The sequence below is a fragment of the Passer domesticus genome, chromosome 13 (genome assembly GCF_036417665.1).
Source record: "Passer domesticus isolate bPasDom1 chromosome 13, bPasDom1.hap1, whole genome shotgun sequence".
Taxonomy (NCBI): Eukaryota; Metazoa; Chordata; class Aves; order Passeriformes; family Passeridae; genus Passer; species Passer domesticus.
The window spans coordinates 7197639-7222491 of NC_087486.1; the positions used below are offsets into that span (position 1 = coordinate 7197639).

At 42.0% G+C, this 24853-nt stretch overlaps 1 protein-coding gene across 3 annotated transcripts in view; it reads left to right on the forward strand.

The window, feature by feature from the left end:
• ADAMTS2 (ADAM metallopeptidase with thrombospondin type 1 motif 2) overlaps window positions 1-24853 on the forward strand; it is a 174117-nt gene that overhangs the window by 119815 nt on the left and 29449 nt on the right. For all 3 annotated transcript variants that reach the window (XM_064387480.1, XM_064387482.1, XM_064387481.1), the window contains 6 exons: window positions 5548-5631; window positions 16191-16347; window positions 17182-17287; window positions 18918-19061; window positions 20779-20911; window positions 22365-22478. In XM_064387480.1, coding sequence (XP_064243550.1) covers window positions 5548-5631; window positions 16191-16347; window positions 17182-17287; window positions 18918-19061; window positions 20779-20911; window positions 22365-22478 — 738 coding nt within the window. The remainder of the gene's footprint in view (window positions 1-5547; window positions 5632-16190; window positions 16348-17181; window positions 17288-18917; window positions 19062-20778; window positions 20912-22364; window positions 22479-24853) is intronic.

A 24853-nucleotide genomic window follows, 5' to 3' on the forward strand; every position in this document is an offset into this window, starting at 1 on the left:
CATTATCTTGATTGCCACCCTACAGTGGAAGCTGTAGTTGTTCTTGGGCATTCAGGGGTTCCTGCAGGAAAGACCCTCTCAGAACTCTTACAGGTTGTGCTCATTTTCACAGGGATTTTATTGCCAGTGTCAATTAGGTGAGCACTGCTCATTATTGGTACCTAGAAAGTGCCTTGCTGCCCTAGCACACAGGTTTTGGTACTGTCCTCAAGGTAGAGGCTAGGTACTGTTAAAAGATAGATTTCTTCTTTACTCCAAATACCAACATGAGCTGTAGCCACAAAGGTTTCAGCCAGGGACTTCTGAGTTGTGACAGTGTGGGTGCTTTTCTTTACCAAACCCCTCAGATTTGAAGAGGTTACCATATTTATTATTTTGACAACACACCCCTATCCCTTGTAGTAAAGTGATAAATCAGTCTGCTTAATTATTTTATGATGTTCATTTTATTAACATGATCTTGAGACAGTAATTCAGAAAAATACTGAGTCTGTTGGTGCAAAGGTAATTTACAGTGTTTAGAGAAACTTCTCACAGCAGTGGTTTATGAGCAGGAATGAGAAGTTCCAAGAGCCTGCGGGAGGAACTAAGAAAAATAAATTAGTCATGAAGTCAGAAAACAAAGTCTATGACCTTTCTAAAGCCAATGTTACAGTCGAAGATGAGATAGAGGCCCGTAACATGAAGCTACCTAGTGCCTTGCCAACACATCTGCTGGGGAATGTTTTTCATTTTGATCAGAAGCAGCTAACTTGGACTTGGTAACACCTACTGCCTCTGACACCAGGGAAGGTAAATCAGGACTTGGACTCATATTTGCATAGAAAATGTGAGATTCTTATCTCTGGTTCAAAATGTGCATTGCCAAGCTCTTCTAAAACTGCCCGGTGGATGTGGTTTTGAGCAGAATGATAGATGTTTTCCAAATGTGGGATCACAGTTTGACCTTTAAGTTTCATGTGTGTTGTGTGCTTTCATTCTTCTTTTTTTCCTTGTGATGCTCAATAAAGAATTCAGGAAAAAAAGAGAGTTCCTCTCTAAGGAAATGAGGAAATGCCTTGTAAGGACTAGAAAGGGAGACTAGGAGCCCTTGATTTTGCTGTATTACTTTCTGTGTGACCATAGTACATCCACCAGAGGAATTGATGTAATGTTATTCCTGTGGGATTAAGATAAAGCTTTGGGAATGTCAGAAATGCTCATTTGGGATCTTCAAAAGCATAAAGAAGGTGATGAAAATCGAAGAGCACAGTGGTGTTTGAAGTGGGACCACAGAAAAATAAAGTGAGAGGGAAACACTTTTGGGAGGGTCAGATTACAGAAGTTTGTGCTCAGTATCCACCATGACATTTCTGGTTCCTACCCTGTAATTCAAACCAGACGTTTCTTACAGAAATAGACAATCACTGGATGCCCACCAGGCACCAAGGCTTTGCTGCAGATAATTATGAGCTGATGAATGAGCTGCATCTCAGGCTGGGCTCAACAATGGCTTGCCAGGAGCTCTGCCATCCTACAGGGAAGGAGCTGATGCTCTCCAGCTTCTCTGGCAGACATCCACACATGGTCCCAGCTCTGCCTGGGAGCACGTAGCCATCAGTAGTTCCTGCAGCAGTAGTTGTGTAAGGATGCTGGCTGATCAAAGAGTGGGCTAATCAGCTTGGATGGATCAGCAGACTGTGGTGGCTGCAAAACCAGATGGCTCTTGGTTTGTGCCCTCTCCAAAGGGTCAGATGTGCCCTCTGATGGCCTCTGGGGCTGGGTCAGGGCCGTTTGACACTGATGTAGCCCGAGGTTGAAGCAGTGAAATGTCCAGCAGGGGTGTGTGCTCAGGAGCCCAGGGCAGCAGCGCTCACCCAGGCATGAGGAGCAATCCGTGGAGCTGCCTCGGGAAGAACCCAGTGGTTTGTGGTCCAGGAACAGTGTTGTGATGAAATGATCTGCCTTTTGCATAGCAGATACTAACAAAGTCTGCAAGGCTGGGGACTCCTTCAAACTGCATGAATGAGTTTGCTGATGATTTGCCAAAATACGCAGATTATTCTCCTGTGGTGCATAGGTTAAATTAGGGATCCAGGGAACCACCTGACTTTGCCTAAAAATCCTGCCAGCTCTATCAGCAGGTAACCTGCTCTGCACCAAGACTAGCAGAACTGCAGGCTGTTGATTACTATTTGTGTTACAGGAGCTTTCAAAATTCCCTTTTAAGACCAGGCAATGCTTTGCTCAGTAATCAAAACTTTCAACTGCTTCTTTTACAAAGCATGAGGCACCTCACTGGTGCTTGGCTTGCCTTTAGCTTTTTGATGTATTCTATGTGCTTACTGTGCGGAGTTGAAACTTGCTCAAGGCAGAAGAATTATAAAATTAGCAGAGAGGGACAGATGAAAAAAAAGCAAATAAAGTCTTTGTTTTTCTTATGTAGCACCAATCTGTGCTAGCCTGATTTCTACACAGAAACTTTAAATAGAAATGTATGTTTTCCTTTGAAATATCCCAGAAAAAGAAACCAAAGATATCCCAAAATACTTAGCAAACTACAATAGCTTGATGAAAGTGTCTTTACAGTGTTTCACTGTGCTTTGAATTCTTTGAGGTTTACCCAGCCTTCTTCATCACCCTCTACAAATGCTGAATCACTGTAGGACATCTAACAAGATTTAATTCATTCACTGCCTTCAGTTCAGGAACTGTGATTATGGGATGGTCTCTGTGTACTTTTCTCCTCCTATGCAGAAACTTAATTTTAGACTTACTGATCTAAGAACCACAGGAGATTGACTCTGGCTTTTCTTCTGTTGATATGAACCAGGATGTCCTGCTGAAGTACATGAAGATGCAGTGCTGGAAAAGTACTTGCAGTCTTTTCCAGAGCCACGTGTATTTATTGCACAGACATCTGAACATGTATCTCCATTGTCTGGCTATCTCTGCTTTCAAACACTAAGTTTCAAAGTTGTGAGTTGCTCTCAAGCCTGGAGCTTTCTGATTGCACGGGCTGGTTGGTCATCTTCTGCCCTATACATTGAGCTGCATTCGCTGGACTCTGCTTTCCTGTTGAAATAAGAGGTGGAAATGTGGAGAATCTGAGCTAGGGATTGTGTTGGGCCTTTCAGTGTTTGCATTTTCATGAACCTCTGAGAGCACGAGGTTCGCTTGGATCTTGTATCTCTAACAGCTTCCTGAAACAAATAGGTGTGATTTAGACTGTGCTGAAAAAAGGGAAAAGCATCTATTTCAGCATGTTATTCATGAGCAGTAAGACACTCCTAGCTAACCACAGTTCAGAGGAAGATGCTGGGTGAAGAGGGCTTGGACTCACCCTTATTAATGAAACCGAGGCCCAGAGCTTTGAATTGGCTTGCTGTCTTGCAGAAAATCCAGAATCCCAAGAGAACCAAGCAGTTTTTTACAATGCTTGTGCTTTTCTGTTCATTCACAGTTTGTTTGTTAGATGTCATTTGCATGAATAGTCAAACAGTGTTTTAATTCTGTTCCATCAATGTTTTCAAGCCAAGTTTCCCTTTGGCACACAACAGCGATACAGTTGTTTGGTTACTCAACGATTGTTAAAAGAGGCTTAGGTTAAATTCTGGAAGTTAATGAGAGAGTGGTGTGCACCAATTTGGATTTTGCTTTATGAACTAATTAAATACTTATTTACATGCTGTGTTTACTGTCCTCTATACACAGCAGTTTTTGTTTAATACTCATTTAATGTACAGGTAATTTGCAGCTTATTTCCACCTCATATCCTTGATGTGAGTACTCTCTTCTCACCACACAAAGAGGGAGGCAAATTAATATCCCTGCCTCCCTTGACAGTGTTCAAGGGTCTTTTTCCTGGGTGAAAGAATTTTTGTAAAGCAAAATGTGTTTATGTCTTACCTCTTTATAATCTGTGCTGAGCAATGGTCCTCAAAGTAAAAATAAGAGCGTTTTTAAAATTTCAGAATATAAAGTTAGTCTTCTAAAGTCTTATTTAAACATGCAAAGAGATGATCTGATTTCTAGAGGGGTTTTTTACAAAGCAGATTTGAACATAATCAGCTCCTTCTACCCGCAAGGAAGACAGAAGCCCCTGAGGCCACTCATAGCCATGGGCTCCTCATCCACCATCCTTATCCAAGGATCTGCTTGCACATCAACCAGTAAGGAGCCTGCATCCCAGGCATCCCCCAGAGTGTTCCCCAGGTGCCCTGCAGGGTGTGAGCCTCCTCCTGGAGCTGTGGTTCAGCAGGACACTCAGGACTCTTGAAAACTTGGATGTCTACCAGGCATAAAATAAGGCTCTTCTGTCAAAAAATACTGATGAAACAAATTAAAATTCACTTTAAAATGTCAGTGGGGATTGCTTAGCAAAAACTACACTGATGTATTTAATTTTAATGGTTTTTGAAGAGATAAAATATGGGCCATTAAACTGGGGCTGATTGAAGTAGCAGGACATTATTTACCATGTTTAAAATGAAAGATTCCCTGAAAGTTATTTATTACCTTGAAGTAATGAATCTAGTTTGCAGGAATAAATGAAATCTAGGTCCATCCAGCAAAACAGTTCAGTGTGGTGAAACCTTTACCAAGGGAATGAGGTTTTAGGGAAGGAACTTGCCTTGCAGGGATCTCATCTGCCTCTTCTAATTTGTAAAGCTAAACCCCTGCCATTTGGCCAAGTCTCATGCAGTCTTCATCACTGAATACTTAAATCAGCCTCGTTAACAGTTAATATTTGCCCAGCTTGCCTGTAGCAGTGTTTCCTAAGTAATTGTTATTCATCCACATTTCATTCTCTACTCTAAATATTTACAGTTTTCTTTTCAGTGTTCCTGGGGTGATTTCCCCATGCGTGTGTTCAGTTATGTAGCTCTGGTATAAAAAAAAAGAAAAAAAAGACAATTTTAACTTGCTGGCATTTTGTAGCTTTTGTTCTACTTGCAAAGTTTACACACTGATGAGTTTTGACACACAATAAAGACAGCTCATGTGCCTGACCAGCTTTTTGGGGGAGTGTGATATGATGGATCCCAGATGGAAGAGTTACATGGTGCAGCTGAGCTGATCCAGTGAATGGCTCTTGGGAGAGAGGTCCTGTCTCTCTGCTCACTCTTCCCCTTCCCTATGCATGGTCCTGCTCAGCAGAGAGGTATTTGGGATTTTGCCTGGATTGCCATGCTCCAGGTTCCAGTGGGTACACATGGGTCAGCTCAGCTGCACAGTGTGGATGCACCATGATACCTCCAAGTGCAATTAGGCTGGCACTTCTATACCTGTTAATCTCAAGTCTCTCTATATATCTATATCATCTATATGCACATCTACGTATCTATCTCTCTCTATATTTATTTTAAATGATTCACTAAATTATGGCCTGTTGGGAGATTACAGCAGAGTTTGGAAAAAACCCCATTCCCTCTCTCATTAGTGGAGTTTTTCATGTTTTAAATATGATCACAAAGTGGTGTCTGGCCTAATGACAGAGCATAAAAGGTACTGGCTGTATCACTGCCTTCATAGTTACCATTGTTAAAGCACTGAACTCTTTTGCAGGTTAATGAAATTTATCATGATGAGTCCCTGGGTGCTCACATTAACGTTGTCTTGGTGAGGATAATCCTGCTGAGCTACGGCAAGGTAAGGAAAGGTTAATTTAAATGGATGATATCAATATCTATAGACTTCATTCTTTTATGAACAGTGCAGTTACTGGGCACATGATTTGTTTTGTATTTTAATTCATATATATTATCCTTACTAGTCTGTGAATATAAAGGACTTTCATGTTTATATATATCTGTTTATAATTTGAACTATACATTTCAAATAATTTCAATTTCTTCTGGGTTTTCCCTTTGTCATTTGAAGTTACTGCTTAGCTCTGGCAGTCTGTCTTTTCACATTTGTTTGGAATAGTCCATGAAACATAGAGAACATTTTAGCTCCTAAAGAAAACCCAATGTGTTCTGGTTCAACTGTATGTAAGTAACAGTAAACACAAGGTCAGTTCTGCAAGATGCTGAGGGCTACGGCCGCTTTCTAAGAACTCATTTATACTTGTGCTTATTATCAGGGGAGCTACACATGTGCTTAAAGTTAAATGGGTGTTCTGTGGAATATGGGCCAGAAGGCAAGAGCTCTGCAGATGAAATCTGTAATTAAAAATATCAAGTGTTCTTTCTCTCAATTTCTGTGGAAGGGGTTGCTCCACAGACAAAACTTGGGTAAAGAGGGACAAAATGTTAAATGGGTTTCAAAAGCATTGATCTGTTCAGTATTTGTGTCCTGTTACTGCCAAGTCATTCCATGGGAGCAAGAACAGGACATTTCAAGTACGTTGATAACTGCTTTGGTTAAGGACATGTGATTTTAGTGCTCTCCAATGCAGCATCAGGCCCAGCTGCTCAGAGCAGAGTGTTAATGTCTAATGCACCTTCCTGTGACTGGAGTGCTGGGATTTCCAAGTTACATAGTAAACCTGGATTCTGATGATCCATGTCTGTTCATGGAAATTGCTGGAATGCTGTCAGCAAAGAGCCAGTGCAGATGGTGAAGCTCCACTGGCATTCACCAGCTTACCCTGCTCAATACCAGCTGAGAATTTTCCTTCCTGGTGCAAATGAGGGAGCTCTCAGGTTTAGTCTAGACTCTGCAGGAGACTGATTACCTGCATACAGGTTAAATTTTTCTGTTGGAGGTTCCCCATCTGAGAACTAAACACACCAATGCATCTCTGCTTTTCCTGCAGTGATGATGATGATGATGTAGTTATGCACTTTGGATAAACTTAATCAGATGTATGTCCTAAAATAAATGTAAAAAAAGTCATCTTTGCCATTTTGTGACTGAAAGTTCATGGAGTGTGTAGTTAAGATTGAATTAAAAAATGGTTGAAATATCCTTGTCATTGCTGTAATGGCAAAAATTTGATTGCAAATTGACTTATGAATCTCATACAAATCTGATGTTGCAATACTGGTGGAAGCCAGCAGAATTAGTACCTGGGCTAGTCACTTTGCAGTCCTTAGTTCATGGGTATTTCATAATTGTTATGTGTTTAGTATTATTCATCTTTAGCCCTATAGATCTACCTCAGTGTGAGCTCTGGTTATTTCTGCCAGTTTCCAGATGGCAGATAGTGGCTACAGCAGTCATCATTCCATCTTAAGGACCTTTGTTTTCTTGTGAAGAGCAAAGCTTTGTCAGTTTATAATTTGAAAGTTACCAGTTTCATATTCTTTAGAGAGGAGAGTTGAGGTGGAAGACAGAAGCCATCATTTTTTGGCAGGTCTTTTGCCACATCACAGAAGTAGCTTTTGCAGGTCTGTGTAATCTGCTTGTGGATATTCTGCTTCTGGATTCTATATCCACAATCTGCAGTGGACAATGCTTTAGCTTCTGAGTTGTCCTGCTGGTTTCAGTGGAATAATTCTGCTATCACAAGCTTTCCCCAAAGACAATTTCTCTTGTATTTCCATATCTGATTCTTGTTTATATGAAAGACAATCTATAGCTTTCTAAAAATAGCAAAAAGCATGTATAAAAGTTATTATTCCATAGCTCCTCTGCTTTATGATGTGGGAACCTGCATGCCATGGCTGTATAAGAATACATCCTTTTCTGTTCATGTTTTTAAAATTCCTGATCAGAGGACTAGTACCAGGGATTAGGAAGATGAGGAAATTTATCTTTAAAGGTTTGGGATACTTTAGTAGTGGAAAGGCAGAAAGAAGAAGTGTATAGTTTTATTTTCTGAACCTGTTCTGAGGAATTAGAACAAAGCCTTGAATATTTTACTGTCCCACACATGAGCACTAACAATTTAGGAAACTAAATATTCAAAATACATAGTATTAAGTAGGGTATGTGTACAAGTTAAGGCAGTGCATGAATGAAGCAGTGTGGTTGGCTTTACAACGTGAAAATGTTATCCCAGTCTTGTTTGAGTAAGCATTTCTTTTGAAAGCATGGAGCTAATATCTTCAGATTCATTTGCTTCACTGCAGGCAATTTATATATATTATCAAGGGTGCCATTTAAATAATCATAATAATTACATTATGGTTCTGTAATTGATGAAGTATGTACCATCAACGTCAGGTTTATGACAGCACTCTCAGCTATTGCCAGTTCTCCACCCCTGAGCAGCCTTCTACTGTATTGTGGGTTTTTCAGACAATTATATTATTTTATACAATATGTCATCTGTTGATAAGAATAATATGGACAATACTTGAGTTGCATAGCAACCAACCTTTCACTGGTTCTTGCTTGAAGGTACTCCACTCTTTCGAATGTACTTATATTTTAATATTCTCAAACACAGGCAACTGTGTGTGCAGAAGTTTCAGTAATTTCAGGAACAGCATTAATTGCCTGTGTAAGATGAAAAATGGAAGATATTCCTTAGTGATCACATGCTGAAATTACTTCAGGGACAAATTCAAAAATCTGACATGGTTTTACTGAATTAGCACTTTGTGTGAGTTATCACCTCAGGGCTTTGAGGGGGTGGCAGGTTGAGCCCTGCCAAGAGCACCAGGCTTGGGCTGTGGCTGGGTGGGTGTTTGGGGAGCAGGCAGAGTGTGGCTGGGCTGGGGCTGGTGCAGATTTGCAGGACTTTGCAGGAGCTGCCAGCCCTTCCCTGACTCCCCACTTTTCTCTTAGTACTTCCTACAAGTTATGTACCACAGACTGATGTGAAGGCTTCAGCTGTGCCTTGCTGCTGCCCACTCATTTATCAATTCCATCATTAGGATAGAAAACTGTGTTCTGCAAAGCTCCATATCTGTGTTGGCTTCAGAAGCCACAATGCATTTCTCTGCATTTTCTTGGCATTGACTTCCAAAGTCACTGGCTTTTTTGATGGGATGGGATACTGCAAATAAGTAAACAGGGTACATGCAGTGCGTTTTTCTTCAAATGGGAAAGAGATGAGCTGGCTCGCTTCTGCCTTTTTGACTTCAGTAGTAGGAAGATTGGTTCCAAATTTTGGCAACTGTGGATATATTTGAGATTAATATAATTCAATGTTTGTGCGAATTATTCCACTTAGACCTATTTTGGTTGTAACAGCTCTGTGATACAGCTAGCTCTAGAATACTCAGGGAAACAAGCAAAGCAACCATGAGCACCAAGTGCAGAGGAGGTTGCAAGAGATGAGCTGAGCATGCATTTAAAAACCCTGACTGGTTATTCTAAAATTTGTTTGGAAACATTCAAATAGTGAGCACTGCATAAAATCCTCTCATCGCCTCTTTGAGGTGAATGAATAAAGATTATTATTCCCATTTTACAGCTAAAAAAACAAAGATGTTAAGTGTTATTTTCCAAGGCCACACGGAAGGCCACTGGCAGGCTGGGGATAAGACCTCATAAATTCCTGGCTGCAGCCCCACGCTCTGTCCACTGACAATGGTGACTCTGTGTGCAGATGAGCTGCCCTTGCACAGCACAGAGGAAAGCACAGGTTAGCTGGGATGGATGTAATTAATACAGTGATTAATGAAAAAACATTTGGAAAGAATTTTGTAGGAACTGCAGGGGTTTCAATAAATGCAGCCACCTGAGGATTTGTGAGGGTTATTTCTTGGGAAATGTGAGTGTGGCAGTGCAGGACACCCCTGAGCTCTCCTTTGGCACCATGCACAGCCCGGGTGTATTCAACCTGGAGCAGGGTGGGATGGGCTGAGGGATGCTGGCTCTGCTCTGTGGCATCTGGAAATGCAACCAGGAGGGAGAGAAAACCCACATAAGCTGTAAACCAGTGTCGGCATCATAACAAGTGGTTGGACTCTGACCATGTGTTAGCTTGAGTGAAAGAGGAACCTGACTGCCACAGCAGAGAGCCCCTCAAATGGCTTAGAGGGGGAAAAAACCCAAATGTCTTTGAGGTAGCAGTTTAGGAAGAAGTTGATGTGGGGTGGATGCCTGCAACCTCATAGCACAGGACTGATCAACTAAGAAGGACTTTTCAATTTTGTATGTCTGAGATAATAACAGAGCTCCTGCTGCCTTCATTTGGGACAGGGGTTTACCTTTGATATTTTCATAGCATGATTCTCTCTTTATCTCTGCCATCTGACCTTTTCATGTCTAAGCTTGATGCAAGCAGGGGAGATGTTCTTGGTTCAGCCAGGGTGGAAGTGCTAGTTCAGGCTGAGTCAGGTTCTTCTTGATCTCTGTTTCCCATAAGGCAGACTTGGAAGCACAAATCAGGTTTCTTTCTTGAATCTGGTGTTCGTCCTTACTATTTTGCTGTTGACCCTGCTGTTTCCCAGGAGGGAAAGGGATGAACACCTCCACTTACCTCTGCCTCTCCCAGGAAGGTGCAAAGACTCTGGCTGAGAGCACCTTGTGTCTGACAATGCAAGGAAGTTGCTAGCTGCACATTAGGGCCATGGAATAGCTGTGCTTGGAATGGACCTCTGGACATCATCCAGTCCAACTGCCCTGCTCACAGCAAGGTCACCTGGAGCAGGTTGTTCAGGACTTTATTCAGCTTGGTTTTGCATATTTCCAGAGACTCAATAACCTCTCTGGACAAACCTTCCAATGTTTGGCCACTATTCTGGTAAAACTACAGTAACAATCCTAAAGGCTTTTTTTTTTCTTGCCCATTGCCTCTTCTCCTTTCCCTGGATCCCACTAAGAAGACTGTCTCAGTCATTTATTCCCTGCTCAATAGGTATTTATATATTTTGAGATCTTCCTGAGCCTCCTCCAGCCTCTCCTTGTACTAGGTCACAAATGTGAGTTGAGTATCTTATTTTTCCACTGATATTGGCAGATGCAGAAGACCTGAAAGAATCAGCAAGAGTCAAGCCCTGGCTTTACAAATGTCTCTGAAGATGGAGTTGTTGACCCCAGCATTTGGCCATATCCAGTAACCAGCTCTGCACAGGCTGAGTTGCAAGGCCAGGACCTACATATGATGTAGCATTTTGGCAGCTGTTCATATTTTTTCACTGTTTTCATATGTTTCATATGGGGATAAAGAGAAGAGATACTGCCCCTCTGTTTTTTATCCGGGTGAATTGTTGAATTCCCTTATTTATATATTACACTTAGAGTTTATAATTTCCCAGTGTGTTTTGTTGAGTCCTTGAAGAATGTGAACTGGCTGATAGCATAAACAGTACTTTGTACTCCTGATCTGCTTACATTTATACAGAATTAGATACTGAAAAATTTTTACAAACCGCTGCCATAAGAAAGACTTACAAATCCTTTGAATGCAAAATGACAGTTTGCTGAATGAGCTACTTTTGTTAGTTTGGTTACCATGGAAGTTCAATAATTGTATTTATTTATCTTTTGCTTGTCTGGTTCAGGATGAGAGAAGAATATAGGAGTTCTAATCCAATATCCAATGAGCAATAGAAGTGCCAAGTAGAAGCAATGTAAACAGTGTGTTTTGCAGAGACTTTACACATTCAGGAAGGGAAAGTCATATGTTAAATTGTTTCCTGAACGTGTGCACTGCTGTGGTCCAACTTTTCCTACTAAAGTTTGAAGCCTGTCATGTTAAGAATATTTCTGCTTCTCCTGGAGCTACTGAAGAGCTGCAAAGCCTTCTCCGTTGGTTCTCTTGGAGCACCACCTAATGGATGAGTTAGGAAAGGTTCCAAGCTTCCGACCAGTTTAAATTTCTTACGTTCTTATCACCAGGTACCTGCTCATCATCACTTTGCGAAGTTGTACCCAGTGATGCCAAATATCAGATAAATAAAACATTTGTTTAAGCAGAGCTGCCATTCCGTGTGTGACACCAGAGTGTCTTTCACATGGGCTGGCAGCTTGAGCATTCTTGAAAGGCTTGGGTAGAATATAGACTAAACTTGCAGTTTTCTTCTAAGATAACTTAGACATCGTTAAACAAAACAAATTACATATTTCTTCCTTGCCCCACAATCTCCACAAGTATTTGAAGGTCTTTCCACAGCTTCATTAATGACTTCTTCAGTGTGTTCATATAAGAGAACTGGTAACTTCCCAAAGGATAAGACAGATAGCAAAGAAAGTTAAGACACCTCTCTGGCTTTCTACCATTTCTTACTGCTCTGCTTTGCCTCTTTGTATGAATGGTAGTTGCAACTCATACACCTTCTATTTTTATTTACTTTTTGCTGTTGTTGTTTTGATTTTTTTTCCAGCTTCCATCTAAGAAGGGAGTGGAGAATAAATGAAGGCAGAATCAATAAAAGGAAGGAAAATGTGCAGCATTGGTAGATGTTGAGTTTCCCAGAGAAAAGGCCTCAGCTAGTTCTGTAGGGCAGACTGTCCTCGTCACCCTCTGTGGTGTCTCCTTGCCTGGGGGATGTTTTCCCAGCTGAGCCCTTTCCACTTCTTGGCCAACATCTCCATCTGTTTCCATCAGCAGTTCACAGATTTTTTGCTTTTCTTGCTGTGAGAAGGAAAGTTTCTCTTTCCATTGGCAGTTTTCCTGCTGATCAGCTGAGTAATGCTCTCCACAGGCCTGCTGTCCTGCTTGGAAAGAGGTCCTTCCCAGCCAGGCTAGAGCTCCCAGCCAGCTGCAGGACCTGTGAGTTCCTGGCAGTGTGAGCCCTTTGCTGGCCAAGAGTAACACCTACACCTCTTCTCCATGTGCAGCCTGCTGGCCCCCAACTTCCCCTTTTTGCTGTGTGATAAAGAGGGATTTTACCTTTCAACCCTTATTACAGCACACAGCTCATCTCTTTTCCTCTTTCTCATTTGCTTTGTCCACTTAATAAAGGGTTTGGCTCTGATGAAAGCCTACATTGACTTCCAAAAGAAAATATTATTAAGTGTTATCTGATATATCTACAAGAGTAATTTTTGGACAACATCCTTGTAAAACATATGACATCTGCCCTGTCAACTAACAAGCTCTGCCTGGTGCCATGATCTCCTAAGCTCCTTTCTTCAGGACAGCAGCATTTATCTGTAAAGGCAAGGCAGCTGGAAAAGTGGATAAAATTCTATATAAAGGCATGCCTGGCTTAGGAAGTCTTTGATCCAAAGACCACTGGAACCTTGGAGGTTCTTTGGAAGAAAACACTACCTCGAATTCCCTTCCCTGGCCATACCATTGCCTGCTGTGAGGAGAGGACCATGGTGTTCGTGGTTCTTCAGTCTCAGGCAGTGCAGTTGCACAGCACAGCTTGACTCACTGATGGTTCCCTGGCCATGCAATAGTTGCTGTTAGCACTGTTGGAACCTTTCTGATCTGAAAGTCTCTGGCAAATTGTGGAAAGTGGGTGTACAGGTGAAAATTTGCTAGGAATCAATTGGGTTTCTGTCTTCAGGCTGCTGCATTACAGTGAGGAAAGACAAGGGATTAGTGACCAGGTGATTTGAGTGCTCAGTGGACTTGGGGTACTCAGCAGGCAGACTCAGTTTTTCCTCTCACTCTTTGGAGTCCTCCTCACTTACAGACTTGCTACTTACATTCATAGCACATGCACACTCAAAATAATTGACTTCCTACTGGATGTCTTGTTTCCCAACTTAAAGAACAGTAAGGCTCAGTTTTATGATGTTAAAGTTGTGTCATTGGCAAAAAGTTGGGTCAGCTTAAACATGTTTTATAGGACTTGTGTGTTCTCAGTTTCCCCTTTTATGTGAAAGGGTTTTTTTGCTTTCTCCCTGCTGTGTTGGATGCCAAAACCGCACATTGACCAGTTGGTCCAACTTCATCTGCTTGAAGACAAACTCTAAAATCAGTGTTTTGATAAGTAAGCATTGAGGTTCTCCTGGACTGAGCCTGTGGTTTTGCTCTTGGAATGGACTCAGAACACAGTGAGAGAGTTGTTGACTCGTGGCAGATGCCAGGGCAGTGCCTGAGCCACGGGAGCTGCTGCTTTGCTGTGCCAGACTGCTCTGGCCCCTGGCAGACTCGATGTTAATCAGAGCAGTGCTGAAACCTGCTCTCTTCGTTCATTCAGAGACAAATATTCTGCTTTTGTGATGGACTCCAACGACAAGGGTTTGGTTTAGCAGGCAGGGAAGAGATAACAGAGGACAGCTATAAAGCATTGGTTATTAGGAAATAATTGACATTTTATTTTCTATGCTTTTTTGCTGATCATGCAAATTCAAAACTTCTTTTCAAATAATTGGATACCCTTAAACAAAGCATATGTTGATAGGGTGTGTGTTTTCATTGTTTTCTGATCATTGTGTCTTAAATGATGCAATTTTTCATTTGGTAGAATGTACACAAGGAGGTCATTATGAAATAACGAAGTATTAGCAAACATCAGAAAATATAAGAAAACTAGAGGTTTCTCAACTTCATTTTACAGCATTCTTTGCTTTTGAGTCTTGCAGTCTGATTCTTTTATTGAGCTTCTTGAAGGAATTTATCTTTTTTGTGCTGTTTTAGAGAAATAAGAGTGAAGGTGATATAGATAAGTTTTGTGTTTGTCTGCTTGTTTGTTTTTGTTTTACCACTGATGGATGTTATGAAAGACCTCAGCAACAGTCAAACCCTGTTTAACAGACTAGGATTTTTCTTGAAGAGCCAGGATTTTGGCCTGTATAGTGACTCAAAATTTGTTTAAGTATGTTCTTATAAATATACAAAGATTCAATAAAGGCAGCACAACTGTCCCGCCATTTTAAATACAGTTATTAGTTCAATTTCCAAGGGAATTATGGCTGGAAGCAGCATGATCCAGCACAGGATTATATTACAACTTTTTCATTCCACAGTGATATCAGAATCCAAATTGTGCCTCTATTTGGTTTATAAATTTGTTTTTCTGAACATTTGCAGAATTGTAATATCTTAGTTTTGCCAAAATCAGACCTCAGTTTGGCAGACACTTCTTTTATCAATTCCAGTTGTTCTTCCACAACCCTTTGAGGATTTTCTTTTTCATGTAGTCAATACTCTATGTACTCCATCATGCATTCAATTAGAGGACACGTCAAATACATCTGTATTTAAACATGAATTGTATTACTTCTCTCTTATTTTTGGCCTAGGCTAAGTTTTGCTCTACATTAAGTGTTTTGGAATGACAAATGCTTGCAGTACAGTATAGCATCTAAACTGTAGTGGGTTTTGTTATGATTACAGTGTTGTCATGGCAATATAATTTTTGCAAATGAAAAGCCAGGGTTCACATCTGTAGTTCTTACAAATCCTGGAAGTCCTGAGACAGGTCAGTTAGTCATACATTTTACATCATCCCACATACAATAAGCTTTCTAAAGTCTTAGCAGTGTACAGTATCAAGCTGAAGTAGCTGGGAACTCCTAAGAAAATACTACTGAAAAAAAAAGGCAAATGTAATAGTTGGATTTTAAAATGCTTTTCTCTCCCTTGCTCAAGAGAGCTGTTCTTTGCTCACTGGAGCCAGCGAAGCTTTATCAGTTCACCACCCATGTAACGTGTGGTTTACATGGAGAATGGCATCTCTCAGTGGGAAGTTGTGTTCTACCTTCTGAATGATCTTCAGATGAGTAATGGGATAAAGAAAATGCAATTTTAAAGACAGTCACTGAGAAAGTCCATTTCTGGAAGTAATGAGTCAAGTACAGCTGAAAAAGTGCACTTGCTTTTACACCAACAGAGCATCCAGGAGCGTGTCAAGGTCTGACAGAATGACCTAAACAGCTCCATTTCATGACAAAAGTAGTGATAGACAGGACAGAGTGCTGGCTCTCTGCAGTTGTTGTGATAGGCTTTTCTTGGCCATTAGGCATTGATCTTCCCCACATTGGGTCAGTCTCTCGTGGTTGAGACTTTGAGACTCTTGTTGTTCCAAAAGGAACATGGGCTCCATCAGGAACTGTATAGCCAGACTGGAGGTGATGGTAAAGTGATGATTTCTATGAAATCATCTTCTAGGTTTCTAGAAATCATCTTCTGTGCCAGGGTGGCATAGAAATAATAAGCGTGCACAACCCAGTATCAGTTTTGTCATTAAAAACCCATCTTTTTATTTCTCATCTATTTTTAAATTTTGTTATGTCTTAGATCTCATTAAATGCAGAAATCACAATCTAACCATGAACTTTAGATATTTTCTTGCTTTCTTGATCCAGTAAAATTTGTTTCTGAAGTGTAAGTATCTCTTAATTAAAAACAAACTAATAATGGAAATGGGATGTCCAGTCAAGTGCCTGAAGAAGTTGGGAAAAAAATGGCCCACGCTTTTACTAAATGACTCTTGGTGTGTCTTTTTTCCCCTGTGTGACTGCAGTCTATGAGTCTGATAGAGATTGGGAACCCCTCACAAAGCCTGGAGAACGTGTGTCGCTGGGCCTACCTGCAGCAGAAACCCGACACTGGGCACGCCGAGTATCACGACCACGCCATCTTCCTCACCAGGCAGGATTTCGGTCCATCAGGCATGCAAGGTGTGTGTCTGGCTTTGTTTTGCATTTGCATTTATTACCAAACCCTGCTAGTCATGTAAAGTTTAATTCTATCTCTTTTGCTGAGCTGTGCTCAGTGTTTTCTTTCCCCAAGAGCTCTGCGTTGGGCCATTTTCAGTTGTAACTGCTTTACTTTTATTTGATCCTTTCTCACTGATTACCTATTGCATCATTGCTGTGATCTCACTGAAGCAAAGAAAATGGGATACATATGTAAACAGTCCTGGAAATGCCCAAAGAAAGATAAAGAAGAATAGATTTTGTGATAAAAAAGTTCCAAAGCTGTTACTGAGTTACAGCTGATTTGCAAGAAATGTGGTAATGGAGAGGTGCGGAGCAGCAGGGCCAAGCGCTGTCCCCTTTTTCTGTTTTTCAGACCTCTCTGTGAGATCAGGTTTTTCACCAGAGGGGAGAAATCTCAGAGCTTTCCCATTCATTTTGAGTTGGCCAGAACTGCTGTCAACACAGGGCTGGGGCTTTGCTCCCTTAGGGCTGGTATTGGGCTCCTCCGTACAGCAGCACATGGTGTCCTTTGCCTCTGCTGTCTTATGCACTTAGAAAAGGCAATTGTAGGGCAGACCAAGAGGTGACAAGAATTTTCTTGGTGAGCTAGGAAGTTTTCATTTGTTCAAGGTTGGTTTCACCTGTTTCACAGATGAAGGAGAACATTGTTAAATGTTTGGGGGCAGAAGTCTTGAGAGGACCACTTCAACTATGCTTGTGTCATAACAAAGGACAGGGCTCACCCTAGAGCTTCCCACCACGTTGATTTTTCTGTACTTGTTCATTTTCTGAAACCCTTGGTGTTTCTCACAGGCTATGCTCCTGTCACTGGGATGTGCCATCCTGTCCGGAGCTGCACTCTCAACCATGAAGATGGTTTTTCATCTGCATTTGTGGTGGCTCATGAAACTGGACATGTGTGAGTACAACTGGACATCTGTGTTGTGCCTTAATGGCTTTTGGTACAGACAAATGCTGATGACATTGGACATATGCAATTGATGTTAAGAAATAATATTTAGGGTTAGCTCTGGTTTTAGGACTCAGGTCTCACAAAGCTTTTTCTATGATCTTAAGTAAGCTTTATATTTTGGGATTTTCAGATGGGAAAAAAGAACTAATACCAAGATATCTTCCAGGGCTGCTGTGGGACTAGGTTGAATGATGTATTGTAGTCTCCTGGTGGAATTATAAAGTGCCCATAATAAAGAAATATGAATTCACTGAGTCAGTGGAACACAGTATTCTTGTAAGCAATCCATACTAAATAAGCCCATAATCTGTATATGTTTCTGCTGATAAAGGAAACAATACAATATACAATAAAGTATAGAATGAGGTGCCAAGCATTGCAGTTACAACTGTTCTGTATTTCTCATATAAAAAATGCAATCATTTTACCTGCTGACGTGATTTGAACCCATGCCTGGGCAGCAGTTGTCAGAGCTTTGGTTTTTCCCCTATCTTTTTAGTTTCCCTGTTTTCCCTCCAGAGAACTCCCACTGATTTCCCATTTTCTCTTTGGTAGAATAACAGTTACCAGAAGGCTTTTTCTGAACAGTTTCCATCTATTCTGTTTTCCCTAAGAAAGCCAGCAGGCCCTTTCTCTTTTTTTTTAACAATAAAGTGCCAAAATTTATTGAAATCACCATAAACATGTCTTAGTTAGACAGAGACACCTATTTGAGACTCAAATAGTATTTGATTCCAGAATTTTTGAATTAGGAATGAAAAGAACACAACATGGGTTTTAAAAAAGAACCACTGCAGAAAGTTTGTAGTCCCTCAAGTCATATTCAGACCCAATCTGTTAATTTGATTTAACTATGGACAGATACTGCCCATGTTAGTCCAATAGTGCTTATTAAAAATGCAATATAAGAACCTAACAAAGGAAAGGAGCAAATATATTAATAATAAATCCAAAAAGAAATTTTAAACTATCTGTAATTTGGGGTAATTTTCTAGAAAGCATCCACCACTTTCCAGGCTGTTTCACATTTAACAATGTGGGATTGCTCCTGGGCAACAGCAGCAGCTTGTCTGAACTAGTTTTCTGTGTGATGCCTTTCTTTATTTCCATGCAAAAAAGTCTGCAGTTGCAAAATACTTTGAATCAAGCTAAGGTGTGATTTTTTTAGAAGTTATATAAAGCCCTGAATAGCTCCAGATTAGAGCCTGGGAACATTTCTGTTAGTATTCCTGTAGGGTGGGCAGGCTCACTAATTCAGGAATGGGTTCACATTTAGCTGTAGCAATTTACAAATGTGCATGTGCACAAAGCCCACAAAAGGCATTTTTAGGTTTTTTTCTGAAAGTGGATTAGGCCAGTGACACCAAAGTACACTCCAGGGTCAATCCTTCCATGTGGGAGCTACTCCAGACCAGCTCTTTAGCTCCATCCTCACCATGTCCCCATGACTTTGCTCATGTGAACAAGGGCCAGGGGACTCCAGACCCTTGCTGGCACCAGCCCCTGGTGTCACAGGGAGGGGCAGCGCTCGGCGTCCACCCGCGGCGTCACCGCTGTGTCTCTGTGTGCGGGGCAGTTTAGGGATGGAGCACGACGGCCAAGGGAACCGCTGTGGGGACGAGGTCCGGCTGGGCAGCATCATGGCCCCCCTGGTGCAGGCTGCCTTCCACCGCTTCCACTGGTCCCGCTGCAGCCAGCAGGAGCTGAACCGCTACCTCCAGTGAGTACTGCTGCGGAACGGTTCCGCGCCCTCGCTTTGATGTCAGCCCGTTCTAAGTTATTCTCATTTCTGTCTGTTTGTTTTCTGGACATTGAATGTGTGTTTGCTGTCCTCTCAGGGATGATGGAAGGCACTGTTATGAGTGTCATTGCTAACTTTCCTCCCTCCCTACTCTAACCTCTAGCTGAGCTCTGCTTTGGCTTACCCAGCAGTGTTGTGTCTCCCTTGCCATTTGTTGCTTGTGATGCCTGTCAGTGACAAGATGGTGCTGCCTAGAGAGGAAAATCTGCCCTTTTAAGTGCTCAGGGCTTTTATTGACTTTAGTAGATACCTGAAGAGCACATATGGTTCCAGAACAAGTTCTTCAGTTGTTAATTTTTCTTTCAGTACCTTAAATGCATAAGCTGTTTAAACAGGTTGATCCATGCCCCTTGCCTTCCTTTTTGGACCTGACACTTCAGGCATTAGACTGGTGTGGAGTTCCCTGACAAATTCTGTTGTTTATGACCTTTATTTTGCTCCTTATAGAAAAACCCTCCCCTTATTATGTGCAAGTTGTACAAAAAATATGGGGAAACTACTACCATAACCAGAAAAACCTGAAAATGAGAGGGGGAAAAGTGCAGCAAAATACATGAAGTAAACATGAGTCAGCCTTTTTGTCAGTATTTTTATTATCATAGATATCTTGGGTGTGGCAATAAGGAATAAAAACATTGTGAGGGAAGTGTGATTGTTTCAATTAGCAAGATCCTCCAGTGCTTTAGCCATTAAATAAAAATCATCTGGCCTAGAGGGCTGCTTTATGTTCTTTTAAATACAACTATTTATAAAATGTCTTATAACAAAGCAGAATGATGATTTCCTTTGAAGTAAATCTAACCTCAAAATTCTGCTTTGAGCTGTTGGTAACTTCAAGGCAACCTTAATGATTGCCAGGATAGGCTCATGTATGGTGTCCTCATGTCTGTTAAATAACTGGGAGACATTTCAGAGATCCTGTTGGCTGTGCTGGTGTTGTGAATCAACCAATTCTTACACTGTGTTAACCATTTAGTGGTACTGGCATCAGTCCTTTGTGCTGGCATGATTTGGTCAGATGTAATTCTCCAGAATATCCTCACTCCTTAGGAGCAGAGGAGAAACTTCCACAGTGGTCACACAGAAAGGAAACTTAGTTTGAACTATGGATGGAGTTGGGAGCGATCAGGAGATGCAGAAAGAGGGAACAAACCCGAGTGAAATCTGTAAATGAATCACTGCTTCTCAGGGAGGACACAGGGAAACTGTAAGCTCAGTGGTATTCTGGGCTGGTTACCCTGGCCTCTGCTTTTGAAACCTCATTTGAGAGACAGCTGCAGGCAGCAAGAAATTCCACAAATGGAAAATTAATTAAACTTTCTTTTCTTCCTGGTCTCATGTGGGTTCTTCCTTTGATTCTTTTCACATAAGGGGCCTGGAGACTGATAGGAATTTACCTGCAAGCTAAATGGAAATTACAATGGAAGGGCTTCAAAAAAAGATGTGTAGAATCCATTGAAGGTAGATACGACATGCTGAAGTGAATGTGAGTGTAATTGCAATATTAGCTGCTCTTCAGGACCAGGATCTGAGAAACTGTAGGCTCTATTTTGTTTGGAACAAAAAGGCAATGAAACCACAAACACTGTGCAAGCCTCACAGCCCCATCTGTTCCTGTCATTTCTGCCTGTTGCAGCTCCTACGATTGTCTGCGGGATGATCCCTTCGAACACGACTGGCCCTCCCTCCCACAGCTGCCAGGGATTCACTACTCCATGAATGAGCAGTGCCGCTTTGACTTCGGTCTGGGATACATGATGTGCACAGCTGTGAGTACTTAACTGCAGCTTCTGCTATTTCTCATCCAGGAGTGGTCTAAGTGTCTCTGAAATGTCCTTAAAAGGGACAGCATAGTGAACCCCACAAGGAAAGATGTTGTGCCTTCTTATCTGTAAGCAAGGATTAACAACGGAATGTTGACATACATGTTATTTTAAATATTTCTTGGGTTTTGGTTTTTTTAACTGGAGTTACAGAAGTAATTATTGTGTCGTTTCATAAATATCTGTAGTTGTCAAGCAAACAAACTTGCTGTGTTATTGAGCCTCCTCTTGCTGGCAGCTGGTTATTTTGCTACAAAACTCCCACCCGGATGTGAAGGAGATGGATTTGCTGCCACGTCTCGTAGTGCTAGCACGGGGCAGCATGCTTTTATGATCCAATTTCATGGAAAGTGTGATGCATTTTGATATCTTGCAAGAGAAAATAGGCATCACAGGGAGTAAAGCAACCTGTAACAGCTCTTGATGACACGGTTGGCTCTTGTGTATGAGCAAAACAAGAGGCAAAGTCTAAGTTTAAAGCAAGGCAAGATTAGTGCTATTCTCAGTGGACTGGCCTCAGAAAATGGAGTCCTCTGCAGCAGGGCTGTGTCTCCCACCTTCAGCTCCTCAATAGAACTAAATATTAAATGGAAAGAGATGTTTTCAGCTGCTGACAGCTGCTGACACATAACATTTCTGCTTTCATTCCCATCTGCAGGAATATATGTGCTGAGCAGTGTCCCTAGATAATGGATGAGAACCTTTACAGCATCAGCTGTAGTGTTGTGTCTTTACACAATTCCCTCTGATGCTGCCTTGGAAGAATGTCCCAGCCAAAGAGAGTCTTTTGTTACAGCCATCCTCCAGAGCCTGGGAGATGGAGGCTTTCTATTCTTCTTTGTTCAGAATACCCAAAAGCATGACCAGATATCGTGATTTAGTATGTTTTGTGGTGGGTGGTTCCCATCCTCTCTTATGGAAGCCTTTGCATTGTAGGTAAACTGCTGATTTATTCCTGGGGACCTGATCTCAAATTTCCATCCCCCTAAGAAGGGGATTACAACAGTTGAGCTAAAGTCTGAGCAGCTCATTTCCATCTCCCACGGGTGCACAAGGATTTTTTGCTTTGTTTGCCAAATGAAGAAGCCCCATTTGGAGAAGCTGTAAGAAAAGGCAGCGTGTGTCTCACTGCCTGAGGAAGCTGGTTGGTCACTTGTGTAAAACTATTTTTGCTTGACTTTATTCCATCTCATGCAGATGGGATCTCGCCTCAGAGTCATGATTCTGTAAGCTCAAATATTCAGTCCACAGACATCACGGTGCTCCTGAGGGATCAGCACTAACAGCTGGCATTTTAAACCTGGAAAAGGAACCCCCCCACCTGCAGCTTCTGTTGCAGTTTCCAGTGGGAGCTCTCTCAAAGCATCATCCACTCTGATTTTTTTTTTGTGTGTTCCAGTTCCGTACATTTGATCCCTGCAAGCAGCTGTGGTGTAGCCATCCCGAGAACCCCTATTTCTGCAAAACAAAGAAAGGGCCTCCGCTGGACGGGACCATGTGTGCACCAGGGAAGGTGAGAGCTGGTGTCCTGTGCCCCCACACGCCTGTGTGTGTTCACGTGTGTTTGTCTGCAGCTGGGGATGCTCCCCTCAAAATCAAGAAGAACAAGAGAAGAACCTGTCTGGAGTACCTGAGGTTTGCTAAGATGTGGGGCAAACTCCTGAGTGCAAGTGAAGTGCTGAGCATTAGCTCAGCTGGTTGGAGCATGGTGCTAATACACACGGGTTTGATCCCTGTAGGGGCCATTCACTCAAGAGTTGAGCTTGATGATCCTTGTGGGTCCCATCCAACTCAGAATATTCTGTGATTCTGAGCAGTGTGAGGGGAGGACATGGGGTAAGGGCTGACGTGTCCTGCATGGCCACTCTGGGACCATTAAACCCCATCCTCAGGCAGGTCCTGGCAGCATCTGCCCCAGGCAAGTCTCTGTGGCAAAGCCAAAAATGGGGAAATTTCCGCTCTCCTACGTTGTTTTGAGGTCAGGGTGTTGTGCTTGGACCAGCAATGTTGCCCTGGTGCTGCCTGGCCTCCCCTTGCAGAGAGCAGTGGGAGCTGGAGAAACAGCCAAGCCACGGCCGCTGGAGCTTCCCGGAGGGAAAGGGGGGATGTGGGAGCTGAGTGCCAGCTGGACAGAACCCACACGACAGCACAGAGAAGGGCAGGTCTGTGGAGGTGGATTGGCAGGTTTGATGGGAGCCCAGGGAGGCACGAGGGGTGGTGTGGGGTGGCAAAGGCTCAGAGAGCTCCGGCCGCGCAGCCACCGCGCTGAAGCTGCTCCCAGCCCCATCATCCTCCGTGGAGATCACCCTCTGCTCACTGTGGGCCTGAACTCCAGCTCCTTTGAAGTCTGATGAAAAAAATCTGGCTTCCCTGGGCTTTGGATGCAGTGACTGAGGGGGAGAGGAAGATGTCGCTACTTGGAAAGGTTTTTTTACAACCTAGTGTATGACATCATTTATGCGATAAATGAACCATATTAGCAGCTGCTGTTATGGTTTGAAAAGTCTTTTTTATGAAAAAGTTGTGTTAAATGAATTCCCCAGCAAGTCACGCTCTATTCAAACCACTCCCTTCTGGTTTTCTCTTATTTAAGTCATTCCTGTTACAAAAGCTTTGTTTCTTGTTAAAAAAAAAATTAAAAAATTTTGGTTACAATCCAAAATTTTAGACAATTTATTTGGATACACTTTTCTTTATCTTGATTTTTATATTAAAAATATTCATGACCCCCAACTGAAAAAAAAAAGGTTATATTCCATTTTGTTGCATCACCCTCTTCCCTGTGCTATTCATTCATATTAGTATTTGAACAGAAACGAGGAGAAAAGAGGAATTTGTAACCCTACAGTTAAGGATCTGTCAGTGCTTCCATTATAAACAGTTTGTCAGGATATTATGCAATTCAGCTGTAAAAATTTTCTTTGGACTGGAACTTGGGATCCAAGGCTTCAGCAAGCTGTGCAGACAGCCAGGCTTTTGAGCTCTGCAGAGATGCAAGAGAGTATGTGCACATTCTGAAGTTTTAGTAGATGATAGGACTCTGACTGTTTTATTGTCAAGGGAGCTGTCCCAGTTTTTTGATAAATAAACTTGCTGCCACCTTCCAGAAGAACCTGAGAAAATGATGTAAAATGAAAACCATTTTATTAGATAAGACTCAGCTGTCTGAACTAAATGGTTTGGGTTCTTTAAAGTAGTGTGAGTTCTGGAGGTTATATAGCTGACTTTATGTATCTGAACTCAGCATTTGAACAGTGTATTTATTAGATGTTGGTGTTTTTAATACAGGTACATCAGATCAATGCTTTTACGTCTGTTCCTTTCATTTTCATCCCTGCCCTTGATTTTGCCTTCCCCTGTTCACTCACCTCACCAACTGGTTCAATAATAGAGGCTCTTGCCTGAATGCAATAAAATGCATTTATTGCCCAAAGCTGGGACTCAGTTGCTGTGGGGCAGCTTCCTTTCAGGTACATCTCCCAGGATACCTCATCCGCACTTAAGAAAAATGGAAAATAATTTCAAACATGATCTCCTATTTTCTTTGGAATCATGCCAGAAAAGAAAAGTACAGAAACATAAGCAATTAAAAATGATGATTAAGAAAGATTCATTTGTTTCCCACTTTAGAGACTTGCAGTTTTCATGATTTCATACCACTAATTCCCAGGGCCTATTTTAAGCTCAAACCAATCACAACACTGCTGATGTGTCACAGAAACATCCTGGTTTTGCTGCAGCTGAGGGGACAGGATGCCAGAAATGAAAGTGGTGCTGGGGAGGTGAAGGCAGCACGTGGTGTGGGGGTGTTCTCACCTAGGGCTGGTTTTCACATAACTGATAGCTGACCCCAAATCCAGCAAGATGCCATGGAGGAGAATCCAGTCC